Source organism: Stenella coeruleoalba (genome assembly GCF_951394435.1).
Source record: "Stenella coeruleoalba genome assembly, chromosome: 8".
Lineage (NCBI taxonomy): Eukaryota > Metazoa > Chordata > Mammalia > Artiodactyla > Delphinidae > Stenella > Stenella coeruleoalba.
This window is the reverse complement of record NC_137154.1, coordinates 34,944,238-34,968,747: the sequence shown is the minus strand read 5'-3', so window position 1 is coordinate 34,968,747 and position 24,510 is coordinate 34,944,238. Positions and strand designations below refer to the sequence as shown.

General features: G+C 40.5%; 1 protein-coding gene across 4 annotated transcripts in view; it reads left to right on the top strand.

The window, feature by feature from the left end:
* Positions 1 to 24,510, top strand: part of NELL1 (neural EGFL like 1) — a gene marked incomplete at its 3' end in the record, with an annotated part of 862,435 nt that overhangs the window by 627,606 nt on the left and 210,319 nt on the right. For all 4 annotated transcript variants that reach the window (XM_079930799.1, XM_079930798.1, XM_079930797.1 and 1 more), the window contains exon 15: positions 22,308 to 22,403. In XM_079930799.1, coding sequence (XP_079786925.1) covers positions 22,308 to 22,403 — 96 coding nt within the window. The remainder of the gene's footprint in view (positions 1 to 22,307; positions 22,404 to 24,510) is intronic.

Genomic DNA, 24,510 nt, shown 5'->3' with positions numbered 1-24,510 from the left:
TAACTATGGCGGACCCTATTTTATCTGTGTGGTTTCCTAGCATTGCCAAAAGCATAAACTTGTATTTAGTGTATTCTGTACGTATTTTTGAATTCTCACAAAGGGACTTGTGGCAGGCAAAGGGGAGTCTTATTCCAAAAGGGATACTCAGGCATTTGTAAACAAGGTCCCATGTTGGTAATTCAGACAAAGTAATTAGAGATTATGACTGTGGGAGTCTGGAGTATATGTGATGAATGGTATTAATTGGGAGTGAATTGATGCTGGTGGGTAAGGAAAGATAATTTCTCCAGCCAATTTCTCCAGCTAAGTCCACATGGCCAGTAGCTGAAACTATTCCCCAGACCAATCCATTATTCCCATCAAAAGGCATTTATTAAATGTTTATTTGCATATCATACTATGATAAAGGGAGGAACCAACCAGCTCTTGGAACACACTCCCTTGTGTTAATAGATAAACTGAGGCACATTAAAATGTCTAAGAGTTTACCTTAGCAAACATCAATTCAAATCCAGCAGCACTCTACCAGCAGGAGCTAAAGGAAGGGCTTTTGTAGAGCAGACAAGGAGACAAAGCAAGGAAGTTATGTGATTGGCTATAGCTTAAGAGCTTGCCTTTTTTGGGAAAGACTGGTTGGCTGTCTGTGCTTGGTTCTTCTTAAGTTTAGATTTCTGAACCTCGAGGCATTTACAGGAATTGACACTAGCTTAGGTTTCCATTTGCTTACCTGGGCTCCTGAGCATTAGAGTCAGCTTAGCCTAATGGCTTCCTTGTTTACTTTAGTACTTAACATACGTAACCTATTTAAGTTTGGAAAAAAGAGCAAGCAAACTTCATATGGAGTTTAGAGCTTCAAATAAAGAAAGTTGTGTACTTAGTAATACCTTTTTTTTTGAGAGGAAACCAATTGAGATCTCATTTTTCTTGTTCAGAGTTTCCAAATATCTCCAGAGTTAGAGATTCATGTGAGCTTGTTTATGTATATAACTGATCAAAATATGGAATTGACTCAAGATCTCTGATTTTTGCTTCCAAACTAAACTCTCACTACCCAAGGGAGACGTGTACAGCAGTACCATGGACTGTAACGTCTGACGCCAGGGCCAGGTCTGAACTGTCTCCAGTGGGTCCTGAGTACCTGCAAAAAGCTTGGGTGAGAGAAGGTATATAAAATCATCTGTTAAATGACAAAGCCCTCAGTTCTGGTTGGATTCAATACAGATAATTTCTCAGGACAGTTCTGTAAGGGAAGACATCAAATCTCTGTCAATCACCTATCATGTCCCAGACTTTATACTAATCACTTTACATAATCCCTAGCGAGACCCTTCCCTTTATTTTAAAATGGTTATAATAGTATCTGTTTGGTTTTTTATGGCAATAGAAGGAATCAAGTAATAGTATATGAAGAACTTGGCACTGTGTCTGACATAGAGCACATTTTTAGTTACCTTTCTCTTCTTTATGCAGCTGTTGTTAGCTTTTTCTTCTTTCCTTTATTATATTCAATATCCACCCAACATGCCTCACATTGATTTTTTATGTCTGTATTTAGGTGATGAAAAAGCTTATCAGAGATGCTGGCTATGTTTAACATCATTTTTAAGGAAATTCCTCAGTGACGCCCATCTTCCTCTTCACTGGTCTCCTTCCTTTAATATTATTGAATGATAGTGTCGCCACAACCACAGCCTAGACCTCTAATATCTATCACTGGTACTATTGAACTGTTTCTAAGCCTAACAGCTTCTACTTTTGTCTCTTGCAATTCATACTCCTCTGTCCTCTAAGAGATATCTAGCCAAAATGCAAATTTTTTTAACATCTTTATTGGAATACAATTGCTTTACAATGGCGTGTTAGTTTCTGCTTTATAACAAAGTGAATCAGCTATACATGTACATATATCCCCATATCTCCTCCCTCTTGCATCTCCCTCCCACCCTCCCTATCCCACCCCTCTAGGTGGTCACAAAGCACCGAGCTGATCTCCCTGTGCTATGCGGCTGCTTCCCAATAGCTATCTATTTTACATTTGGTAGTGTATATATGTCCATGCCACTCTCTCACTTCGTCCCAGCTTACCCTTTCCCATCCCCATCCCTGTGTCCTCAAGTCCATTCTCTAGGTCTGCATCTTTACTTCTGTCCTGCCCCTAGGTTGTTCACAACGATTTTTTTTTTTTAGATTCCATATATATGTGTTAGCATATGGTACTTGTTTTTCTCTTTTTGACTTACTTCATTCTGTATGACAGACTCTACGTCCATCCACCTCACTACAAATAACTCAATTTCATTTCTTTTTATGGCTGAGTAATATTCCATTGTATACATGTGCCACATCTTCTTTATCCATTCATCTGTCATTGGACACTTAGATTGCTTTCATTTCCTGGCTATTGTAAATAGAGCTGCAATGAACATTGTGGTACACGACTCTCTTTGAATTATGGTTTTCTCAGGGTATATGCCCAGTAGTGGGATTGCTGGGTCATATGGGAGTTCTCTTTTTAGTTTTTTAAGGAACCTCCATACTGTTCTCCATAGTGGCTATATCAATTTACATTCCCACCAACAGTGCAAGAGGGTTCCCTTTTCTGTACACCCTCTTCAGCATTTATTGTTTGTAGATTTTTTGATGATGGCCATTCTGACTGGTGTGAGGTGATACCTCATTGCAGTTTTGATTTGCATTTCTCTAATGATTAGTAATGTTGAGCATTCTTTCATGTGTTTGTTGGCAATCTGTATATCTTCTTTGGAGAAATGTCTGTTTAGGTCTTCTGCCCATGTTTGAATTGGGTTGTTTGTTTTTTTGATAGTGAGCTGCATGAGCTGCTTGTAAATTTTGGAGATTAATCCTTTGTCAGTTGCTTCATTTGCAAATATTTCCTCCCATTCTGAGGGTTGTCTTTTCATCTTGTTTATGGTTTCCTTTGCTGTGCAAAGCTTTTAAGCTTCATTAGTCCCGTTTGTTTATTTTTGTTTTTATTTCCATTTCTCTAGGAGGGGGGTCAAAAAGGATCTTGCTGTGATTTATGTCATTGAATATTCTGCCTATCTTTTCCTCTAAGAGTTTGATAGTGTCTGGCCTTACATTTAGGTCTTTAATCCATTCTGAGTTTATTTTTGTGTATGGTGTTAGGGAGTGTTCTAATGTCATTCTTTTACATGTAGCTGTCCAGTTTTCCCAGCACCACTTATTGAAGAGGCTGTCTTTTCTCCATTGTATATTCTTGCCTCCTTTATCAAAAATAAGGTGACCATATGTGCATGGGTTTATCTCTGGGCTTTCTATCCTGTTCCATTGATCTACGTTTCTGTTTCTGTGCCAGTACCATACCATCTTGATGACTGTAGCTTTGTAGTATAATCTGAAGTCAGGGAGCCTGATTCCTCCAGCTCTGTTTTTCTTTCTCAAGATTGCTTTGGCTATTTGGGGTCTTTTGTGTTTCCATCGAAATACAAACTTGATCATTTGTTCCCTTGTTTAATCTTTTCAGTAGCCTGGAATAGCCTACAGACAAAGCCCAGACCCCACAGCCTGACATACAGGCTCCTACCTTCCTCTCGAAACTTGCGTAGTTCAGCTGCTCCTATGGAGGTTGCATTCCCATGCACACGAATGATCTTCTTCTTCTACAACTTTGCACTTTTGCTCAGCCGGCCCTTCTGCTGTGTTTCCTCCCTCTCTTTTCTTACCTTTCTTTACCTCACCAACTTGTCTCATCCTTTCAGAGACTGCTAATGCAGCTGTTCTTCTTGGCAACTTAAGGAAAGATTAGGTACCCTTCCTTAATGGTTCCTTATCATCATGTGTTCTGATTATGAGGACTTAAGATATTACATTCAAATCATCCATTAGCACCTGTTGCTCCCACAATAGTCTAACCCAGAGGTCAGCAAACTCTTTTGGTAAAGAGACAGATAATAGATATTTTAGCTTCTGGGGCACATGGTCTCTGTCACAACTAGTCAACTCTGCCGTTGTAGCACAAAAGCAGTCAAAGATAATAGGTAAATTAAGGAGCTTGACTGTGTTCCCATACAACTTTATTTACAAAAATAGATTGCAGGCCAGATTTGGCCTGTGGGTTATAGTTGGTCAGTTCTTGATAATGGAAATCACAATCATGTCTTATCTTTCTTGGTATCTCCAGCACCTGTTTTGGTGCCTGGGATCGAAGGGTTGCTCAGTACATGTTAATTGAACTAGGAGTGTGTTAGCCCCTCCAAACCATCACATGCCAAGTGCTTATTCTTGTTTTTATTTGAAGTACAGTCGGGTTGCTGTTAAACAGTTTCAATTCTGTATCCAGCTGGCATGCCTCATTTGAGGACCAAAAGTGAGTCAGTACTTCCTAAATTAACAGTTTACACTCTAAAAAGGAGATCCGTGTATCCTGCCTGAGCATCTAAGGCTTCTTGCTAATTTTCTCAGGTATTCCATTACCCTTGGGTCTTTCAGCTCTCCTTGAAACCAGCCACAGTGCCATCTGCAACCTGTTTATTGAAAGCTGTGTGACTAAGTACAGTAATAGAATTTTTCAATCAATACCCAATTGTAGCAGAAGCCAGTGGAGAGATTTCAGGGCAGCTGTAACATGCTGAGGTAACTTGGTGTCTCTAAGAAATCAGGCAGCAGAGAGCAGTATTAACTGAGTTCCATCAATCACACATGTGGGCACTGGGCCTGAAATTTGGTATAGGAGCTAGAGGATTGCATGATGTGTATTTGGTTGTGTAAACCCAGACAACAAATTCATCTGAACTCTGCTTATGACATTCAGCTGGTTTGGGCCCTTTGTAACAATTTTCTTTTCTTTTCTCCAGTTCAAAAATTCATCAGTCTCCTCTGTGCACATAACACAAAAGGAAGAGCAGTGGCACCTAATGGTAACCCTGGGAGAGTTGGTACCAAGAGGGAATATGGCCTAATAGAAAGAAACTTGGAAGTCAAAAGACCCAGGATTCAAATTCCAGCTGTTCCTCCTACTGCGTATTTTGGGTCTGAGTCAGGTTACATCCAGAGCGTTAAGTTTTCCTGCCTTTACAATGGGGATAATGCCTGCCTGCCTGCCTGCCTACCTGCCTGCCTCATCACAGTGTCTCAGTGAATTTCAAAGCAATTTTGGGCTTTGAAAATGCTATGCAATGATAGTTGTTGTATTATGAGCACCTCAGTTATTCCGCTTCTCCAGGGAATGATGTGTCAACCCTAAGTGAATTTCCCTTATAATTTAATCTGTTAAGTGCCAGGAGTTTAATTTTAACAAAGTTTATGTAAGTCTTTCTCAAAGAATGCATAGCAAACTAACTGCTTTATTAAACCAAATAGTCGATGCAGATTTAACCCATGTGCTGTTCAGAGTTAACACTGGGAATTCTGCTTCTGTTTGCAGTATCATAGCTGTAGGTGCTGCTGGCTGTGGAACTGACATGTGATTGGGCTCTGGCTTAGAAGGAGTATGGCTTTTGCCTTCTGGAAAAATCCCAACGACTTTGTTAAACTGAGCTATTTGCCTCTTTTCCACAAAGGGAAAATGCATAGTTGGAGAATTATCGAAATACTGTTGTAGTATCCAACAACATCCAACATCCAACACCACGGAGTTTGATCTCTTCTTAGAAAGAAGTGAAATGAGATCCCAAGGGTTTAATGACCTGCTCGTGATGATATAGAAAATGAGTGTCAAAGCTCACACCCAGGGCTTCCCTGGTGGCGGAGTTGTTGAGAGTCTGCCTGACGATGCAGGGGATATGGGTTCGTGCCCCGGTCCAGGAAGATCCCACATGCTGCGGAGCGGCTGGGCCCATGAGCCATGGCCGCTGAGCCTGCACGTCTAGAGCCTGTGCTCCGCAACGGGAGAGGCCACAACAGTGAGAGGCCCACGTACCCCCCCTCCAAAAAAAAAAAAAAAAGCTCACACCCAATCCCTGATCATCTGACAACATTAACAGTAGTGGACATTTGCATAGAGCTTTACAGTTTCCAAAACATTGGCATATCTGTATCTTATTTGGAAGTTGACAGAGTGGGGGTCACTCCCTCCATTTGCAACATGTTAAGTGACTTTTCTAAGGCCACCCAGTTGCTGTCTGGTTGGGGAGAGATGCTGGGGACATGCACCTATCTTCTGATCACAGGTTCCAGTTTCATTCCAAGCCATCATATTTGACACCCCTGCACTGTGCCTTGTCTATTAGAGCATGCCGTGTAAGTGCTGCATGGCATCTGGGGCAGTGTGGCTTTGCTGACTGCTCTAAATTTTCTTCCTGAAAAAAGATGTCTTCTCTCAATAAGTTCTTCCTGTTTCAGAGCAGTTTCTCCAGTGTGGCCGTTGGTATGCTCTGAATTGTTCATAAAGCATTTAAAACCTTACTGTGAGGTCTGTACCACTGGTCCTAGCAGTCACAGGCACCTTCACATCATATCAGCTCTTACCCACTTGGACTCACAGTCTGCTTCTGTCTCCAGCCTCATCTCCTGCCCCTTTTTTCTTAGCATTTTCGGTTCCACCCATGCTGAATTAATTGAAGTTCCCAGCATAAGGAAGCCTCTTTTTTTTTGCTGTTTTAGTAAAAAATATTTCAGCTGGAAGCGATGTAACCCCAACTCAAACTGGCTTAAACATACCAGGGAATTTATGGGCTCCTGGAACTAACAATCCAGGGATAGATCAGGCACTGCTGGACTCAGTATTTCCAAATTAGTATAAGGAAGACGTCTGTCTCTCTTTTCCCTTTCCTTCAGTCTGAATTTTTCTGTGTTAGATTTCTTTCTTAGGCCAGTTCTCTCAAGTGGAAGGAAAGATGACCACTGGCAGTTCCAGATTTATATTACCTAAGCAATTCCATTGGAACGAGAGTACTTCCTACCACCTCCAACACTATGATAGCATCAAGAAAATGGTCTTTTTGAATTGGCTTAATTATATATTTCCATACTTAGAATTGGGACATGCAATGAGTTCAACCCAATCCACACAAACTGAGAGTAGGGATAAGAGAGATTCCTGAAATAAAACAACACATCGTGTTACTGTTAATGGGGAGTGAATGCTGAACAGGCAAAAACAGCAAACTTTCACTACGTGCACTAAAAGGCCTGTCCCTCAGTTCACCCTGTTAAAATATCTGGTGCCATGTTACTTACCTAGAAAACTCCTGTTTATCTTTCTAAACCCTACTCATAAGCCCTTTACCATGTGGATGATTTGGGGGTAAGTTACTTAACCTCTATATGTTTTAGTTTCTTTGTCTACAACATTTAGAAATAATCAAGCATCAGACTAAGGCCCTCAGTTGGTCAATGTGTCCTCAGTATGGCTCTGTCTCAGTATTACTGATTATAGTAATGTCCTATGAAACCGAAAAAATGAACGTGAAGTGATTTGGCCTTTTATTTAATGTCTCACAATCTGCTAGACTATAAGCATTACTGTTTACTCTGCAGCTCTTGAAATAAGACTTAGTTCTTTCATCAGTTGTCTTGACACAGTCTGTAGAATTTATAAATCTGATAGACAGTAAGGCATCTCTGCCGTCATGCCCAGGAGGTTGCTACTGTCATCTCAGGAGACTCCTAGTCTGAGAGACTGGAACCCCCTCTATCCCCTCTCTCCATATGCTCTTTTCATCTTCATGTTAAGAAGTGTCCTAAGTCCTCAACTCCTTGCTTTTAGTCTTTGACATGACTTCTGCTGCTGTAGCCAATCTCTACTTCTCTTCCTTCCATGTCTTTCCTATCTACTGCTTCTCAGGTTCTCCGATTTTATATCTAATGATCATCAATTCCTTTTTTATTCCTAATTTGAGATACAATCAAAACACCCTTTTGGATGATAATCTCATTCACTTCATTTGGTTACCTAGATGTTTTCTCTTGTGCTTACTGCTTTGACAGTGTTCTCCATTCCAGTAATTTCTTGGGTATAATTTTGGATATGGTATCATTCTGGATGTTGCAAGTTCCTGATTCCTCTTTTGAAAAATAGCAAATGGTAAATACCAACACCATGAATGGTTAGGAAAGAAGAGGAAATGATTTAACTATTGAGGTAGATTTTATTTAAAAGTTCGAAAGCCGCTAGTATTGTTCTTATGATTCAAAATTTTTCTTCTCCATTGCCCAATGCATAGGTATAAAATTTCATTTATACTGTATATTCTGTTCTGTTGAAGAAGAAAATAGAAGCCAAAGCACTTGTAACAGGCCAGTAGAAGCCACCTGAGTATCTTCTCCAATGATAACAGGAAGTTTAAAGTGCCTAGTGACATTCAGCTAAATCTTTTGCTGGTTTTAGGAGTCTGCTCTGTGATTTGTAATTAATTGATTCAGCAAGGAGCGATTGCTTATGTATTATGTGCCAAGAACTGGGTGCGGAACTGGAGACAGAGGGATGAAAGACATGATGTACATACTTGAAAAGCTCAAATCTCTTAGGCCAGACAGACTGGTAAGAAGACAGTTAGGAGAGTATGATAAGTGATGAAATGTCTCTGGAGGAATACAGGAGGCGCCTTATAGTGCATTAAATAGTGACTCCCTCCAAATATATGTCCATGCCCTAACCCCCAATACCTGTAAATGTGACCTTATTTGGAAATAGGGTCTTTGAAGATCTAGTTAAGGATCTTGAGGTGATACCATCCTGGATTTAGCGGGGGCCCAAAATCTAATGACTTGTGTCATTCTAAGAGAAATGAGAGGGAGATTTGAGACAGAGCCCCCCTGGGGAAGGCCATAGAAAGATGAAAGTAGAGATTGGATTTAGGAAGCTACAAGCCAGGGAATGCCAAGAACTGTTGGCAGCCAGAGAAGCTGGGAGAAAGGCACGGGGCACGTTCCCCCCACAGCCTCCAGAAGGCATGAACCCCATTGAAACCTTGATTTCAGACAGAGAGAGAGTAATATTTTTTGTCTGTGTTAACTCACCAGTCAGTGGTAACTTCTTACAGCAGCTTTAGGAAACTAATACAGGCCTTTAAACTAGACTGCAGGCCTGGGGTGAAAGAGGGTTATCCAACATAAAATGCTTCCCAGTTCAGGAGACATTTCAGCTGTAGATTGGAGGCCAAGGAGGAGTTAACCAATTTACCGATGGGGAAGAGAATTCCAGGCAGAAAAAATACATGTAAGCGTAGTCCATTTTATTGCCAGAGAAAAAGCCTCCCTAATTCATAACTCTGTAGAAGAAGGGCAAGAGACATGTTACTTACCCAGTTTGTTTCCTTTGGACAAAGTTCTTGCTTCTACTCTGCGGAGTCTACCTGGTCCATAGATTATTGGGGGAGCTGTTGACTCCTCTCACGCCTCCACTTCTATCACACCGGTTTAGGGGACCGTCGGTTTCTCATCTGAATTATTGTAATAGCTTTATAAGTGGTCTGTTTGCTTTTATTGTCGCCTTTTCCACCCCATGGTCTATTTTTCCTCAACACAACAGCCAGAAAGATCCTGTTAAAACCTAAGTGACATTATGTCACTCTGTAGCACAAAACATTCCAACGGCTATTTCATTCAGAGCAAAAAGCCAAAGTCCTTAAGTGTCCTAAAGACGCTAAGAGAAGAGAGGTTCCATGACCTTTCTGCTGCCATCTCCTGTGACTCAGCCCCTGCCTCACCTGGCCTGCTTGCCGTGCCAGAAGGTGCTGGGTAAGGGCCTGTGCCAGCACCTTGGCACTGAGCTGTTCCCTTTGCCCAGAACACTCATCACCCTCCTTGTCTGCCTGGTCTGCTCTCTCTCATCCTTTATGTGTCTGTTCAAATGTCAATTTATTAGGCCTTTATGACTACCCTACGTAGGTATTAACCCCTCTCCTAACACTTATCTCCCTTACTCTGTTTTAGTTTTCCCCGTAACACTTACTATTATCTGAATTTTTGTACTTTTGCTTGTTTGCTTGTTTTTCCCCCACTAAAAGGTAAGCATCATAAAATCAGAGACATTGTCCGCTCTGATCATTGTTATATGTTAACTGCCTAGCAGAGTACTCGGTGCATAGTAAGATTTCAACTGCTGGTTTTTGAATGCCTGGATCAACGATTCTTAGATTTTTTTTTTAACTGTGAACTTTATAAAAGAAATGAAAAGTTTGATAGGAATTTCGAAACCCATGCTTTATTTAAAAAAAACAAGTTTCAAGTGTAATATTATAGAAAAGAGATGACTGAGGCCTGCAGTGGGTTCTGATGTTCATTCCATGTTCCTTCTCACTGAAAAAACAAATGAGCAAACAAAAAATTGGGGTTGCCAAGTACTTTTTTTTTTTTTTAACCTGAACTCCCTTTTTACTTCTTACAATTATCCAAGGAAAGATTATAGTCCTTGAGGCCCAAATGTTATCAAATGGCTTCTGAGGGAGGCTCTGCTTCTCTCCTGTGTATTTTGCAAATGCTGGCTGGGCTGTGAGATGCCCCATCTTGTCTTTCTGTCCCTCTAACCTCGTACTCTGTACCTGTCATTTCCTTGCTGGGATCATAGTACACTGATCAGAATGAACAGTCTCTGCACACTGTGGGTATAGAGGAGATATTTAAAAATTCTCTGCATGAGCAGATTTCCTTCCAGCTGAGAGTCTGAGCTGGGAGCAGCTCCTCAGCTGGGCAGAAAGTTGGACGCCATGAAAACTCCTTTATAACACCCTCAGGAAATAGTAGCCACAGCATCTTGCTTACCCTCTTCATAGGCAGCATCATGTGGGCTAACCAGATGGATACAAAAGCAAGCTCAGCCTGTGTGGGGAACTGTGCCTGGGGCGGTAAGGCAGCCAGTGAAAGTGGCAAGGGACAAATCTGGAGAGGAAGGCAATGTATCAGGCTCTGTGCCACTTGCTTTCATGTTTATATTGTCATTTAACTTTGAAACAAATTTGATGAAGAGGTATTTATGTCTTCATTTCACAAGTGAGCCCACAGAGGCTCAGAGAAGGTGAGTAATTTAGCGGAAGGTCACACAGCTAGTGATTTAATCCAGGTTTCTCTGATTCCAGGGGCTGTGTTCTTTTTACCTGTACCATGCTGGCTATAAATTAGAAATACGTTTAGAGGGATTTGAGCTTAAATATTTCAAAAGGAACACTGGCTGAAGAATGAGGGCAGCTCATGTTGTAGATGAGATATAGCTAAACATCTAGACCATACAGATAACCAGGCGGTGGTGAAGGCTAGAGGCCCGGTGGGTGTGTATGAACATGAAAGCAGCCATTAATCAGGCAGGCTCGCTTAAGAGGACCCTGGGTTTTGACTTTGAAGGCAGCCAAGGAAAGGTCAAATATATGTTTTGAGTCCACCAGCAAGCAGCACTCTTTGGAATTCCTTTGCATTCTACAACATGATAATTAATAATTCTAACTCTGGATTCATTGGTCGGGACCTTCCAGCCTGGAACTGAAAAGCAGTACATTTTCAACAAAATACAAATGTAGCCTGATAGCCCTGTGAATTAGGGTTTCATTTACCCTTGGTTCCCCACATCAGTGTATTTGTCCTCAAATGGGTTTCCCCACTGTGTATATAAGTATGTAACTAATAATAAGAATTAAAATCGTTTGAGTACCTGGGACTAAGCATTTGACCTTTATTCCTCATAACAACCATGTAATGAGGAGGGTATTTTTCTTTCAATTTTGTCGTGAGGGAAATAAAGTTCACTGATATTTCTAGATCAGCCCCAGGTCACACAGCTAGAAAATGGCAGATGTGAGATCAGCAGTCATGGTGCCCATTTCTGAAAGCCTCTCATCTGACAGCCTAGGTGTCTGTCTGTGGTAGGTATTACAGAGTGTGGGTGCAGAGAGCAGTGTTTGCTGCAGGGTCTGATTGCTAAGTTAATTCTTCTTCATTCCTCTATTCTTTTTATGCTTTCATCCTTCTCTCCTCCCTTATTTCTACCTTCTCTCCTTCCCTCCCCACAATCTAAATCCCCAAACTAGTTTTCACCCATTGGGTAAAGTTGGCATCACTTCTCAGATACCTGATGCTGTTTTAGAATCCCAGAGCCTGAAATTCTTTGTCTCTGCTTCCTAATTAACTTTCTCTTGAGCAGGTCATCTACTTCTCTCCTCTCAGTTTTCCCATTTACAGAATGAAGGTACCATTACAAATCACCATTCAAGATTCTTATGAAGCACTTTCTAAAACAAAAGCTTAAAACTCTTTACAAATCTGGGAAACTGTTCAAGTTCCAAGATGGAGGTGGGAAATTGAAGAGCTCTCTTGGGAACTTGGGTCCACCCGAATTAACCAGCTTCTCTCACTGCATCTGGGATCCGTATCTCACTCAAGATTTAACGTCTAATTCCATGCGGTTATATAAAAATCACATAGTGAATTTTCCTGGGAGAGCTTGCTGGAATTATTTCTTAACGTCTCTAGACCGTGACCTCCAGGGGTAATAGATGTGTTGGGCTCCAGTATGGCAGTACAGCAGGGAACCTTCTGACCCTCGCACCCCAGGCTTTCTCCTCAACTGCTTTTCACAGCTAGCACTTGCAGGCTCCCATTTCCTAATGCTCCAGTAAACGCTGAACACCAAATTTTGAATTGCTTTCAGAGTTTTTGTTGCAAAGATGTAATTTGACTGTTGCCCTAGTTTGTACATTGTAGGGAGTCCCGAACTAACTTCCTGAATTTTGCTTTTGGAAATTTGAACACCATCTCTCATTCTGTTCCTCTTCTTGGGTTTTTGTCTTAATCCCGTTCATCATTTTCTTTGTTATTGATTCCAGTGCTCAACAAGCTCTCAAACTCTGCCATCGATTTGTGTACCGGTTAGGGAAGGTAGGCTGTGAAGAGTTTTGATATTTGAAAGAAAATGCTGTACTATATTAATTAACCTGGAGAGAAAGAGATTGACAGATTTAAAAAGAACTAACATTTACCGAGTGCTTACGATGTCAGGGCATTATGTCAAGTACTTTACCTGCACTATCTTACTTAAGCCCGGTAGTATCAGTATGATGTAGGTTCTCTTAGTGACCTAGTTATACAGGTAAGGAGTATGAATGTAAGTTCATTTGTATCTTTTTTTTTTCTTTAAATACAAAGCAAAAGTAGACTTACAGACATAGAGAACAAATTTATGTTACCAAAGGGGAAATGGGGGGGGAGGGATAAATTAAGGGTTTGGGATTAACATATACACATTACTATATGTAAAATAGATAAGCAGCAAGGACCTACTGTGTAGCACAGAGAACTACATTCAATATTTTGTAATGACCTGTAAGGGGAAAGAATGTGAACAAGAATGTATATATATGTATATACATATATATGTATATAGCTGAATCATTTTACACCTGAAACTATCACAACATTGTAAATCAACTATACTTCAATAAAAAAATAAAAATTAGAAAGAAAGTTAGAAAGAAGTTTGATGCTCAAGGAGATGAAGGAACTTTCCAAAAATAATCACAATGGTAATCATTTTGCAATATATAAATGTATCACACCAGCATGTTGTACACTTTAAACTTACACAATGTTGTATGTCAATTATATCTCAGTAAAGCTAGGAAAAGAAATCAACCAGCTAATAAGGGCTGGAACCATGACTGGAACCTAGGTCTCTCTTTCCAGAGTCATGCTCTTAACCGCTCACTGAGCCATAGGTGGTCCTGAAAGACTTACCGAGGCACCCCGGTTGTTTGGGTGATGTGTCAGTGATTGACCCCACCCCCCAGGAGCACCCCCCCAGAGGCTGAATATCCCTCATTCCCAAGTTCTCAGTAATTTCCTGTTGAGTTGTTCTCCCTTTTAGATGATTCTTCCAGTTCTACATTTCAGAGATTTTAACATCATAAAAATGGATTCATATTCAATATTTTGATTCTGCCTCCCTAAGAAAGAGACCACTCTTGTTCTGAATGAAAGTGAGTTGGGGAAAAATAAGATAATATTGGCAGTCCTAAATCCTTCATAAGACCAGTGGGTATCTGGTGAGACAGGCAGAGCAGAAGTGGCCTGTCTGTGAAGTAGCACACATCCTGCGTTCATGATATCCCAGCTAATCCCCCCCACTCCTCGTTCCTCACAGCCCCTCTTCCAGGCAGCTGAAGCCTCTTTTAGTTCCACTCAGTTGTGCTCCATGCCTCTGTACCTTTGCAGACACTGTTCCTTCCTCCTGACTTTAACACCCTTGGCCCCAAGCTGCCTGATGGTTTATTATTTATTTTTCTGATTCAGCTGAGGCAGCAGCTCTTCTTTGGAGCCATTCTTGACCTTCCAGGCAGAAACAACCCTTTCCTTCTTTCTGCCTCCTTTTGGTTTTGTGTATTGCTAGGATCTGTAAAGCATTATGCGATCCTAGCAATCTGCTCCTTAGGGCCTTTGCACTTGTGGTATCCTCTGCTTGGAGCACTCTTCTGCCTGATAACTGCATGGCTCACTCTTTCTCCTCTTTGGGTCTTTTCTCAAATGCCACTGTCTTAGTGCCTTCCGTGGTTACCCTGTTCAATTACAACCTTCCCCGCTGGCGTACTTCATATCCCCCTGGTCTGCTCTATTTTTGACCATAACACTTGTCATCATCTAATTTGCCATCTCACTGACATGTTTATTTTGTTATTCTGTATCTTCCCGCTAGAATATAAACCCATATGTTGACATGTTTTTATCTGTCTGTCTGAGCCCTGGTTCTCAGAATAATCCTTGGTACAGAGGGTACTCAATAAGTGTTTATTAATTACTAAATTAAGGGACTGTCTTCTCTCAACTTTCATCATACTGACATTTTGAGCTGGATAATTCTTTGTTGTGAGGCTGCCCTGTGCCTGTAGGATGTTTAGCAGTATCCCTGATTTCTACCCACCAGTAGCATTCCTCCAGCTGTAACAACTAAAAATGTCTCCAGGCATTTCCAAATATCCCCTGCGGGGGATATTGCCCTCAGGGAGAATCCTTGTGTTAGAATCCCAGATCCTGGAAAACAGGGATCATATCTGTTTAGAGTATCTGGTGTCAAGCACACAGTAGATGACTGATAAATTTGTAAAGCTGGAATGATCTGACTTGGTCAAATGTTTATCTCAAATTTCACGATATAGTTAGTTTGTACACAAGACCGTCTTCTCAAACTTTATTTTCTCTATATAATTAAATTACTCTACCAAGAAATATGGGTTCAGTTTCACCAGAGTTCAGGATGATATAGAGGAAGGCAGAGTTGCAATAAACATGACCATGGCCCTTAAGAATCTCATAGTCCAGTTATAGAAACATATATATAGCACCCCCCAAATGCAGAAGGATGCATTATCTCTCCCTTCAAGCTATGCCACTCCTGTCTAGTTCACCTTCTGTAACAGATTTTCTATAAAAGCCTAGTGAGCAAATATTTCAGCTTTGCAGGCCGTATGATCTCAGTTGTAACTACATCCATAGAAAATAACACTTGTAGACATTTTCTTATCTTTTCAGTCTTTCTAGAGCTAAAACCAACATCTCAATGTGAAGATTTCAAGGTTAATCTAAAAGTGACTCTATGCCCACATCCTATCACAAAATGCTATGGACTAGAAAAATGTGGCTATCACCAAGAATGTATGAAACAAGTACATGGTTTAAACTGCAGTTTTAGTGGGTTGGGAAAGCAAATCATCGGTTCATAGCTGCATTTATAAATTACGTACAACAGAATATAATACAATACCATACATGGAAGGCAGTACAGTACAGTATAATGCAAGGCAATATGATAGAAAATACCAGAACGCATTACACGTACTAAGAGTACATTTTATATTTCTGGTTGTCTGTGTGTGTACGTATGGGGTTTCTGATGTAAAACTTATTGCTAACTATTTAGTGTAATAAAAAAAGATCAGCAAAGCACTGTTTTAAACCAACTAGAATAATGGATAGAAAAATGGAAAAGTCTATATGCAGATACCCAGGCAAGACACTATTGTACCTTAAGGTAGGTAACAAATCTGGAAAGTGGATGAGAGATGGCATGACGGGGAGGATGGCTCACAGATTGTAAAACGCCCCTGCTTCCCCACATGGCTTACTGTGTTCTGTTCTAATGTTCAGTCTCTAACCTTGATGTGAGCTATCAGCACCTGTTCATTTTCTTCATTTATTTGTTACCTTTCTGCAGGACAAAACCATGACCTGAACTGTCTCTTTCCCTGTGCTTCTCCACCTGGCAAAAATCCCATTCCTTCTTCCAGGCCCAGCTCAAATGCCAGCTCTGTTGCAAAGCTTTGCCCAGGTGCACCAGGCACAGTTAATCACGTTCTTCTCCACGTTCTCTCAGTACTTTATTCGTACTGCTACAGGGGCACAGATCACATTTGAATGTGCTTGGTTTTATATGTGCCATTCTCTGCTACTCGATCGTGAGCTTCTTGGGCATGGAGGCAATTTTCATGTCTCCTTTTAGACTTCTCAGCACTCAGCACATTATCTACACAGAGTAGGTGGCTAACCCCTAAATGGAGACTGCTTAGTGACGTTGTTAGGACTGAGCTTGAAACCCAGGATGCCACTCAGTAGTGGTGCGACCTTTGGTAACTCACCTTACTTCTCTAAGCTAGCTTTCTCATCTGAAAAGGAGAATAGCGTGAGAAATGCACAGCATTGCTGTGAAGATGAAATGGAATATTAGGTCTATAAGGTACTTAATGGGTCTTCGATAAATGGAATTGACTGTCACTATTGTTGTCATTATTATTAATACTGTTGAAAAGAAGAGTGGAAAAGGCTAGCAGAGCCGCAGATACAAACACAAATAGTAAGTGATAGGAGTGAAGGTGATTTAGGGGCCAATAATTAAATATTAAGTTATGCAGTATATTGTGTGCTTGAGGCCAGAATGATGAAAAGTGAGAACTGCAGACATCTGGATGTTTGGTTTTATATATCAGGGTAGCTATCTGGATGGTTTTCACTCTTACCTTTATATTTTACACCCTTGAGGGGAGACTTTGGGAGGATGCAAAAAGGGATTAAAATAACCTAATTTTACTCATGGAGGTACTCCATAGACTTAATTGTGTAAAGTCGGAGTGGAGTTTCTCACCTGCAACACTACTGATGTTTTGGGCCAGATAATTTTTTTGCTCTGCAAGATTGTCTTGTGCATTGTAGGATATTTAGGAACATCCCTGTCCTCTACCCACCAAATGCCAGTAGCACACTGACCCTACCTGCCATCTTGTAACAACCAAAATGTTTGAGGGGATCTTTGATAAATATTTTGTTCTGAACAAGGTGAGGAATAAACCAAAAAGCAGACATGGTGGAGGGGGGTGATCTCACCTTTATTATTGACAAGGCTGGATTGGAGAACACGAGTTTAAGTCTGTAAGTCAAGCTGGTTTGCTAAGAATAAACACAGAATAAGACCAGCTTACCCACTGAATCCCAGGGAGAAAGGCATCATCAGGGAAGTAAGGAAAATTGATACCATTTGAAGGCATCTCACTCCCAAGAGAGAAGCGAGGTAGGCATGGAGCTTTACTGAGCGTGACCAGATGTTAAATATTCCCCCCCCCTTTGGAATTTAGGTGCATATAGTCAAATTAATTATAATCTTTGGTTTATGATACCTTGTAACCATTGGTCCATGGTGGCCAGCTTTTATTTATTTTGATATCTTGATAGTTATTTTTAATAATGAAATTCATACCTACTAACTCACCATCGAAAATAAAACTAGAAATGTAAATATTACTCACTCCTAATGATAGTTTTTCTCAGCCCATTCTCCTGTTTCTCCCAACCCAAGGGACATCATCCTGATATATATTGTTTCCAAATTTACCAATAGAATAAATCTACCTCCCCAGGGACAGAATGAGCAAAGCTGGCAAAGAGAGGGCAGAAATGAGCTTAAGGAAAATGCTTTCTCAAGGAAACCAGGAGGGAGGGAAAAGGGTTTACCTCTACCAGATGGTGTTGATATGTTTCCTTATTTTTTCAGAATACAGGGTGTCCCTAGAAATTAAATATATGCCAGTTATACTTTAAGAGTATCATACCAAGTGTTTAGAACTTGGAGGGCTATTACTTTTTTTATTAGTGTAAAACTATTTTTGTCAAATTGAGCACATGGTGATAATACTAGGCATCCACAAACCTGGCATCCGCAAGCCCAGTTTCTCATTCTGTTCCCCTTAAAGTCCAAGTTTTGTTTCACATGCTAATAATTTTTTAAATATAAAAAGTAGTCTTGGGCTTCCCTGGTGGCGCAGTGGTTGAGAGTCCGCCTGCCGATGCAGGGGACGCAGGTTCGTGCCCCGGTCCGGGAAGATCCCACATGCCGCGGAGTGGCTGGGCCCGTGAGCCATGGCCGCTGAGCCTGCGCGTCCGGAGCCTGTGCTCCGCAACGGGAGAGGCCACAGCAGTGAGAGGTCCGCGTACCGCAAAAAAAAAAAAAAAAAGTGGTCTTTCTTTGGATAAACTCCCTCAGTTTTGAATTTTTTAATTTATTTTATTGCGCAGCAGGAAGAGTCCTTTCAAAAATAGAATCATACCATTTTAGAGTTGATCTGATCCAATATCTCCCCCAGGGTAGCAGTTAATAACAAATGCCATTATAATGACAGATTCAAGTTTGTAATCTCATTGAATATCTGCGGTCTACAAGCCATACTTCGGAATCTAGAAAGTGGTCGACAAAGGAGTGACACACCCATGGTGCCTGAGTTCTTCTGAGTTTGCAAAAGAGCTATGATTCCAAGTCCCATGGCAAACCACATGATACTGCTGGGGTCACCAAGTCAACGAAGGAGGGACAATTAGCCCTTACTAAAGAATAAGTACCATAGCATAGGGATCTTTCACCGCTGCATCTCCAGAATCTAGATGAGGAACTGGTGCGTTATAGTACTGGTATTTGGAAAAGCAAAGGCCTGGTGGTAAGTTAAGACAGTCACATCCAGTTTTAAGCTTATTCCACTTGCAGTGCCCTGTGCTGGGTGGTTTACGTTGGTAGTTTAATTTAACCTGCACAGCATGGTGTTTTCATTATTATCATTATTGCTTTGCTCTTGAGAAAACTGAGGTCCAGAGGAGTGAAATTATTTGCTTAGGTCACACAGCTAATAAATACAGAGCAAGGATTTGGACCATGTGGTTTCTACCATCCTGTCTTCTCATAAGCTAGAAAGAGGTATAGAAGGTGACCTGGCTTCTCGTTCTGGTTATGCCATCAACTAAGTCATGTCGTGCAAATTATAGGTCCTATGAGTGCCAGAAGAAATGCTAGGTTCATAGTTGATCCAGAAGGGCCTATCCAGATATAAATAATGTGTGCACAATTTTTAGACTAGGATCCAATAGTGTGTTTTGATGTTTTATGAGGTTTCAAAGAAAACTCGCACTGATCTTGATTTCTCCAGAGTAGCCTAAGTTTTGGATGACATGCTCCTTTTTAATTTGCTTTTGTGTTTTTTTTTGAAATTTTTGGCATATTACCTAAGATTCAAGTAGGCAGTGAATTTCTTTATTCCAGATAAGTTCCAATAGAAGCAGTATGTGCAATTGGGTGAAATGTGACTTAAAATGGACAAAAATGGAGTTTAAGTAATAGGTGCATGAAGTTGCACAACTCCCTACACCCCTTCTTCAATGCAATGTGTGAAATTTGGGAGATATTGTTTTCTTCCAATTTGTAGTCAGTTCTCTTAGCCCTTATGAGACTATTCAAAAAGGGAATAAACCTGCCTATGTGAATACCAGATTGCAGGGGAATCTGCACTGTATCTTATAAAGAGGAGGTAAGACTTTGAAGCCAAACAAGTCTTTGTTTGAATCTTGGCTCTGCTGCTTATCATCTGTGCAGCTTACAGAGGGCACTTGATTTCTGAGTCCCCATTTCACCATTTTTATTTGGAAACAGTAACACCTATCTGATATTTGATGATAAGGCCTACTACTACTCTTTTGAGAAACTAAATCAAGCACAAAGAACAAGGGTTGTGGGCTTCCCTGGTGGCGCAGTGGTTGAGGGTCCGCCTAACGATGCAGGGGACGCAGGTTCGTGCCCCGGTCCGGGAAGATCCCACATGCCGCGGAGTGGCTGGGCCCGTGAGCCATGGCCGCTGAGCCTGCGCGTCCAGAGCCTGTGCTCCGCAACGGGAGAGGCCACAACAGTGAGAGGCCTGCGTACCGCAAAAAAAAAAAAAAAGAACAAGGGTTGCCTTAAACCCATCTTGGTGAAGCTGAACACCTTATAGGATGGGTTTATGTTGTCTGCGTATTAGACAATTTGTACAACTTTCACAGTCATAACCAATTAATTTTATTTATGAAATACTTAACACTATGTGCCAAACACTATTTTAAGTCCCTTACAAATATTGACTCATTTTATCCTTATGGCATCCTATTTATTCTATCTGCACATTCTTAGAACATCACAAACGTATGCTTTCTTCACAAAATCTGTTATCATTTCTGTTTAAGAGGTGAGTAAATCAAGAGCACACGTGTATTATAAAACAACACCAAGTCTCCCAACCATGTCTGCTGATGTGTGTGTGCGCGCACGTGCGCACATGTGTGTACACAGATCTGGATCACGTGCTGTTTGTGCCACAGAGAAACCCAGGCTGAGCTTCCTGCGTCCAAGCCCCTGCCTTCTTTGGGTGCCGCTTGAAACTTTTCTTTACCAGATTTGCATCTGTCATTCTTAGCTTGCAAAAAATGTTTCTTGTTCTGTTGTTAACTTCGATGCAGAGCTCTACTCTAAATACCTAACACGAAATGTTTGTCACCAGAGCCCACAATGTGTGATTTGGGGGACAAGAGATTTCCTATACATTTGTATACATATATTTATATGCATTTGGTTTCTGATGAACATACCAAGGTAGATATTGTCTAAAGCTTTTTTTTCTTAGTCTCAGGGTACTGAGATGCTGGAAATAGGAAATGGTATTCGAATACCCAGATACACACTATATATCTTCTGGCAGAAACAGAGGAACTCACAATTAATTGCTAAACTACAGAATGTTAAATCATCCAAGGGACATCAAATGATGTGGAAAATGACAATATTGTGAGAAGTTCTATTTACTTGAACTAGCATTCAGCTATCTAAAGACATAATGGAGCTTTTTAAAGTTAGACCCATATTATTTATGTGATAATGCCAAAACATAACCATGACATTTTTCCAGGGTGACATTTTCCAACTGCAATTAAAAATCAAAACATTTGCTCACCGAGCTCTCATGTGAATAAAAGAAATCCTGCATTAACAAGTTGCAGTCATCTTCATTAATGAGAAATTTTGCAGGTTAAGAACATAAAATTATTGGTTATCCAGCAGGGTTTGACAATAACTTATTCAGATGGAACTCTTGCACAGTTGTGAGAACAAGTGTTTTCCTGTCAGAACAACCTGCAGAATACAGACTAATTCATTCAGCAAATATTTTTTGAGCATCTACTGTGGCCTCAGATTCTGAGACTATGGTGCCACGGGGAGCAAAAATAATCACAGTACTTGCCATGATAGGTCTTGCAGTCCAGTGGATGGAAGAGGAGATGGTAATCAATTATGCATAAATGAACATTTATATTTAAAACTGCTAAGGAAAGGGGCATGGAAATATGCTCTGCTAGTGTGTAATAAGGGGAACTAATCTAAGGCTAGCAGGGTAGTGCGGAGATGGCCTTAGGATGACTTTGCGATGTTTATCAAAAAGCTTTATCAAGTCTATACCCCTTGAAATAGGATTCGTACATTGAGGCACTTTCCCTGAAGGAATAATTTGAGATGTGTTAAACATTTTGTCTATAAGGACAAGGCATTGTTTTTATTATAGAAATGTTGGAAACATCTTAAATATTCAAAAGTAAGCACTTAGTTAAATTTATTATGTCCTTCAAAATTGTTTTGACTACCGAAAATCTTTAAAAAAATGTAAAAGTATTTTTATTGTAATAAAAATGCTTAGTAAGAAAGAGTATCTACCAAACAGTATTTTAAATGCCTTTGCCTTTATCCTAACCCTGTCCTTTCTAGTTCCTCAATTGATTCTTTGATTTCAAATATATCAATAATCATACTAATAGCAACTGTAAGAGCTCTTCATACTAGCTACCATTTAGCACCAAATACTTTATATCCATTATTTCAATTGATCTGATGTAAACCAGTGAAATAGGTATTATTTCATTTATTTCTTTTTGTATACCGTGACTTTAAAATATGTCAACATAGATATGTATTCCCTGTGCAACAATGAAAGAATTGTTTCAATGCCCATGCTATTTACCATGAATTTCCTTATTGCCATTCTATCTAAGAGAAATCCCTTATCTTTTTGTGACAGCGTTCTGCGAAGAGGGCTGCAGGTATGGTGGAACATGTGTGGCTCCTAACAAATGTGTCTGTCCTCCTGGATTCACAGGAAGCCGCTGCGAGAAAGGTAACCTCATCTGGTGTGTGTCTCTGTGTGTGTGTGTGTGTGTGTGTGTGTGTGTGTGTGTTGGGGTTGGGGGGAGAGAGAGAGAGAGAGAGAGAGACTAGGCTTCAGAGAGAATGGAGGCTCTTCCTCTGGAGCTATAGTACTGCGGGTTGACTTAATACATTATGTCTTGATGGTGGATGTGGCTCTCCTAAAGTTGGGTACCTTTTGATGACTGTGTAATAGGCATCCTCCTTCTGAAAATAGAGCTTCATTTGCCCTCCTTCCAGCGTGTCTAATTTAGCAAGGTCGAGTCTTTTCTCTGCCTCCGTTTGCAGTGTGCATTTTTAGTGCTAATTAGAGATAAAGGCTGACAAACTGACCAGCTCCACTTAATCCTCTATTGGGTAGCGTCACAGGCAACCACTGGAGTTCTAGCAATCTGCAGCACCCACGGAATCTAAATGAGAACCACATGCTCCTTGTGTAAAAGCACATTAAATAACCCCAGCAGCAGGTTTATTGGTGTGCTTGGGATTTTATTATAATATTGGTTTACTAGGAACATTATCATTCATGGACCTGATAATATAAGCCAATTAGTATTGGTAAGATTCCATTATGTACAGCTTTCTATTTGCAGTAAATGTAGTGTTTACACTGGGCACTATTTAGTGAAATCTAGCTCTTTTATTAATTGGAGAAGTCCTCCTACCTGTGTGTAAATGAAATCGACATTCAGTGCCAAAGTGGCAGTGTATGTATCAGTGCAAACAAGAGGTTTATGCCATGTGAAATTGAGTATTTCATTGTATTTTCCCATGAGCTTCATTAGGTTAAAATCACTGTGTTATGTGTTTCTGAGTCTGGAATGTCACACTGGACACTTCTCATAGTAGAGCAATAGCATGATGGCAATATGGTGCTATAGTCCTTATCCCTATTATTAGATGAGGGGGAGTATGTTTTCATCTAATGCCAAAGATCTAAGCAAAGCTCTTGCTTCCTTGCCTTCATGTTAAAGGTTTCTGAATTTAAATAATAATTTTTTTTTTTTTTTTTTTTTTGCGGTACGTGGGCCTCTCACCGCTGTGGCCTCTCCCGTTGCGGAGCACAGGCTCCGGACGTGCAGGCTCAGCGGCCATGGCTCACGGGCCCAGCCGCTCCGCGGCATGTGGGATCCTCCCGGACCGGGGCACGAACCCATGTCCCCTGTATCGGCAGGCGGACTCTCAGCCACTGCTCCACCGGGGAAGCCCTAAATAATAAATTTTTTAAATGAGCCTGTTTATTATACCCCAACTCGTTTGACATATTACATTGCACTGCCTGTGTATGTATAAGGCAGCCTGATCCTTTTAAGAACATGTCAGAATTTAACTACATAAATTATTCAACAAGGAAATCAACAATGAGCATCATTGTTTCCATATTTTGTGATATTATCAACAAATCAGGTCACATTTATTAAATAATAATTACTTGGTTTGTCTTTAAAAAAAAGACATATAGAGCCAAGTTCCGCCTCCGAGCAGCATGAGAGAATTATCACATGGAACTGAAGGATTCTTGTCAAAAGCAAAGTCACTTAGCACACATAACCATATTGCATGCATTTGATTTTAATTCGGTTTTCTAAAATGAAAAAAAAAAATCTAAAGGTTTCTCAGTATTTCCTCCAAAACTGCTATGCTTCCCTAAAATTAGAATACAGGAATTAATGGAGACAGAATGGTGATGATGGTAATGCTGATGGTGAGGGATTCTGATATTACTAATGATATACCATTTATCATGTACTAATTATGCATGAGACCTTTTAAATGATCATTTTAATATTAAGAACAAACAAAAGAGATAGATATTATTACGCTCATTTTATAGATGGCAGACTAAAGCTTGGGTAGATTAAGTAACTTAAGCAATGCTACAGAGCCCGTATTAGAACTGAGAATAAAACTCAACTTGTATTCCACAAACTACATTTTAAATCCTTGCATGTCTTTCAAAGGGATAATGATGAACTTCCTGTAAAATCTGGGCTCCTGGTGAATCAGAATATCTGGGGGAGGGTCCATGAGCCTGCACTTTCACCAAGCACCTCGGGTTGCTTGTTATAAACCAGTCA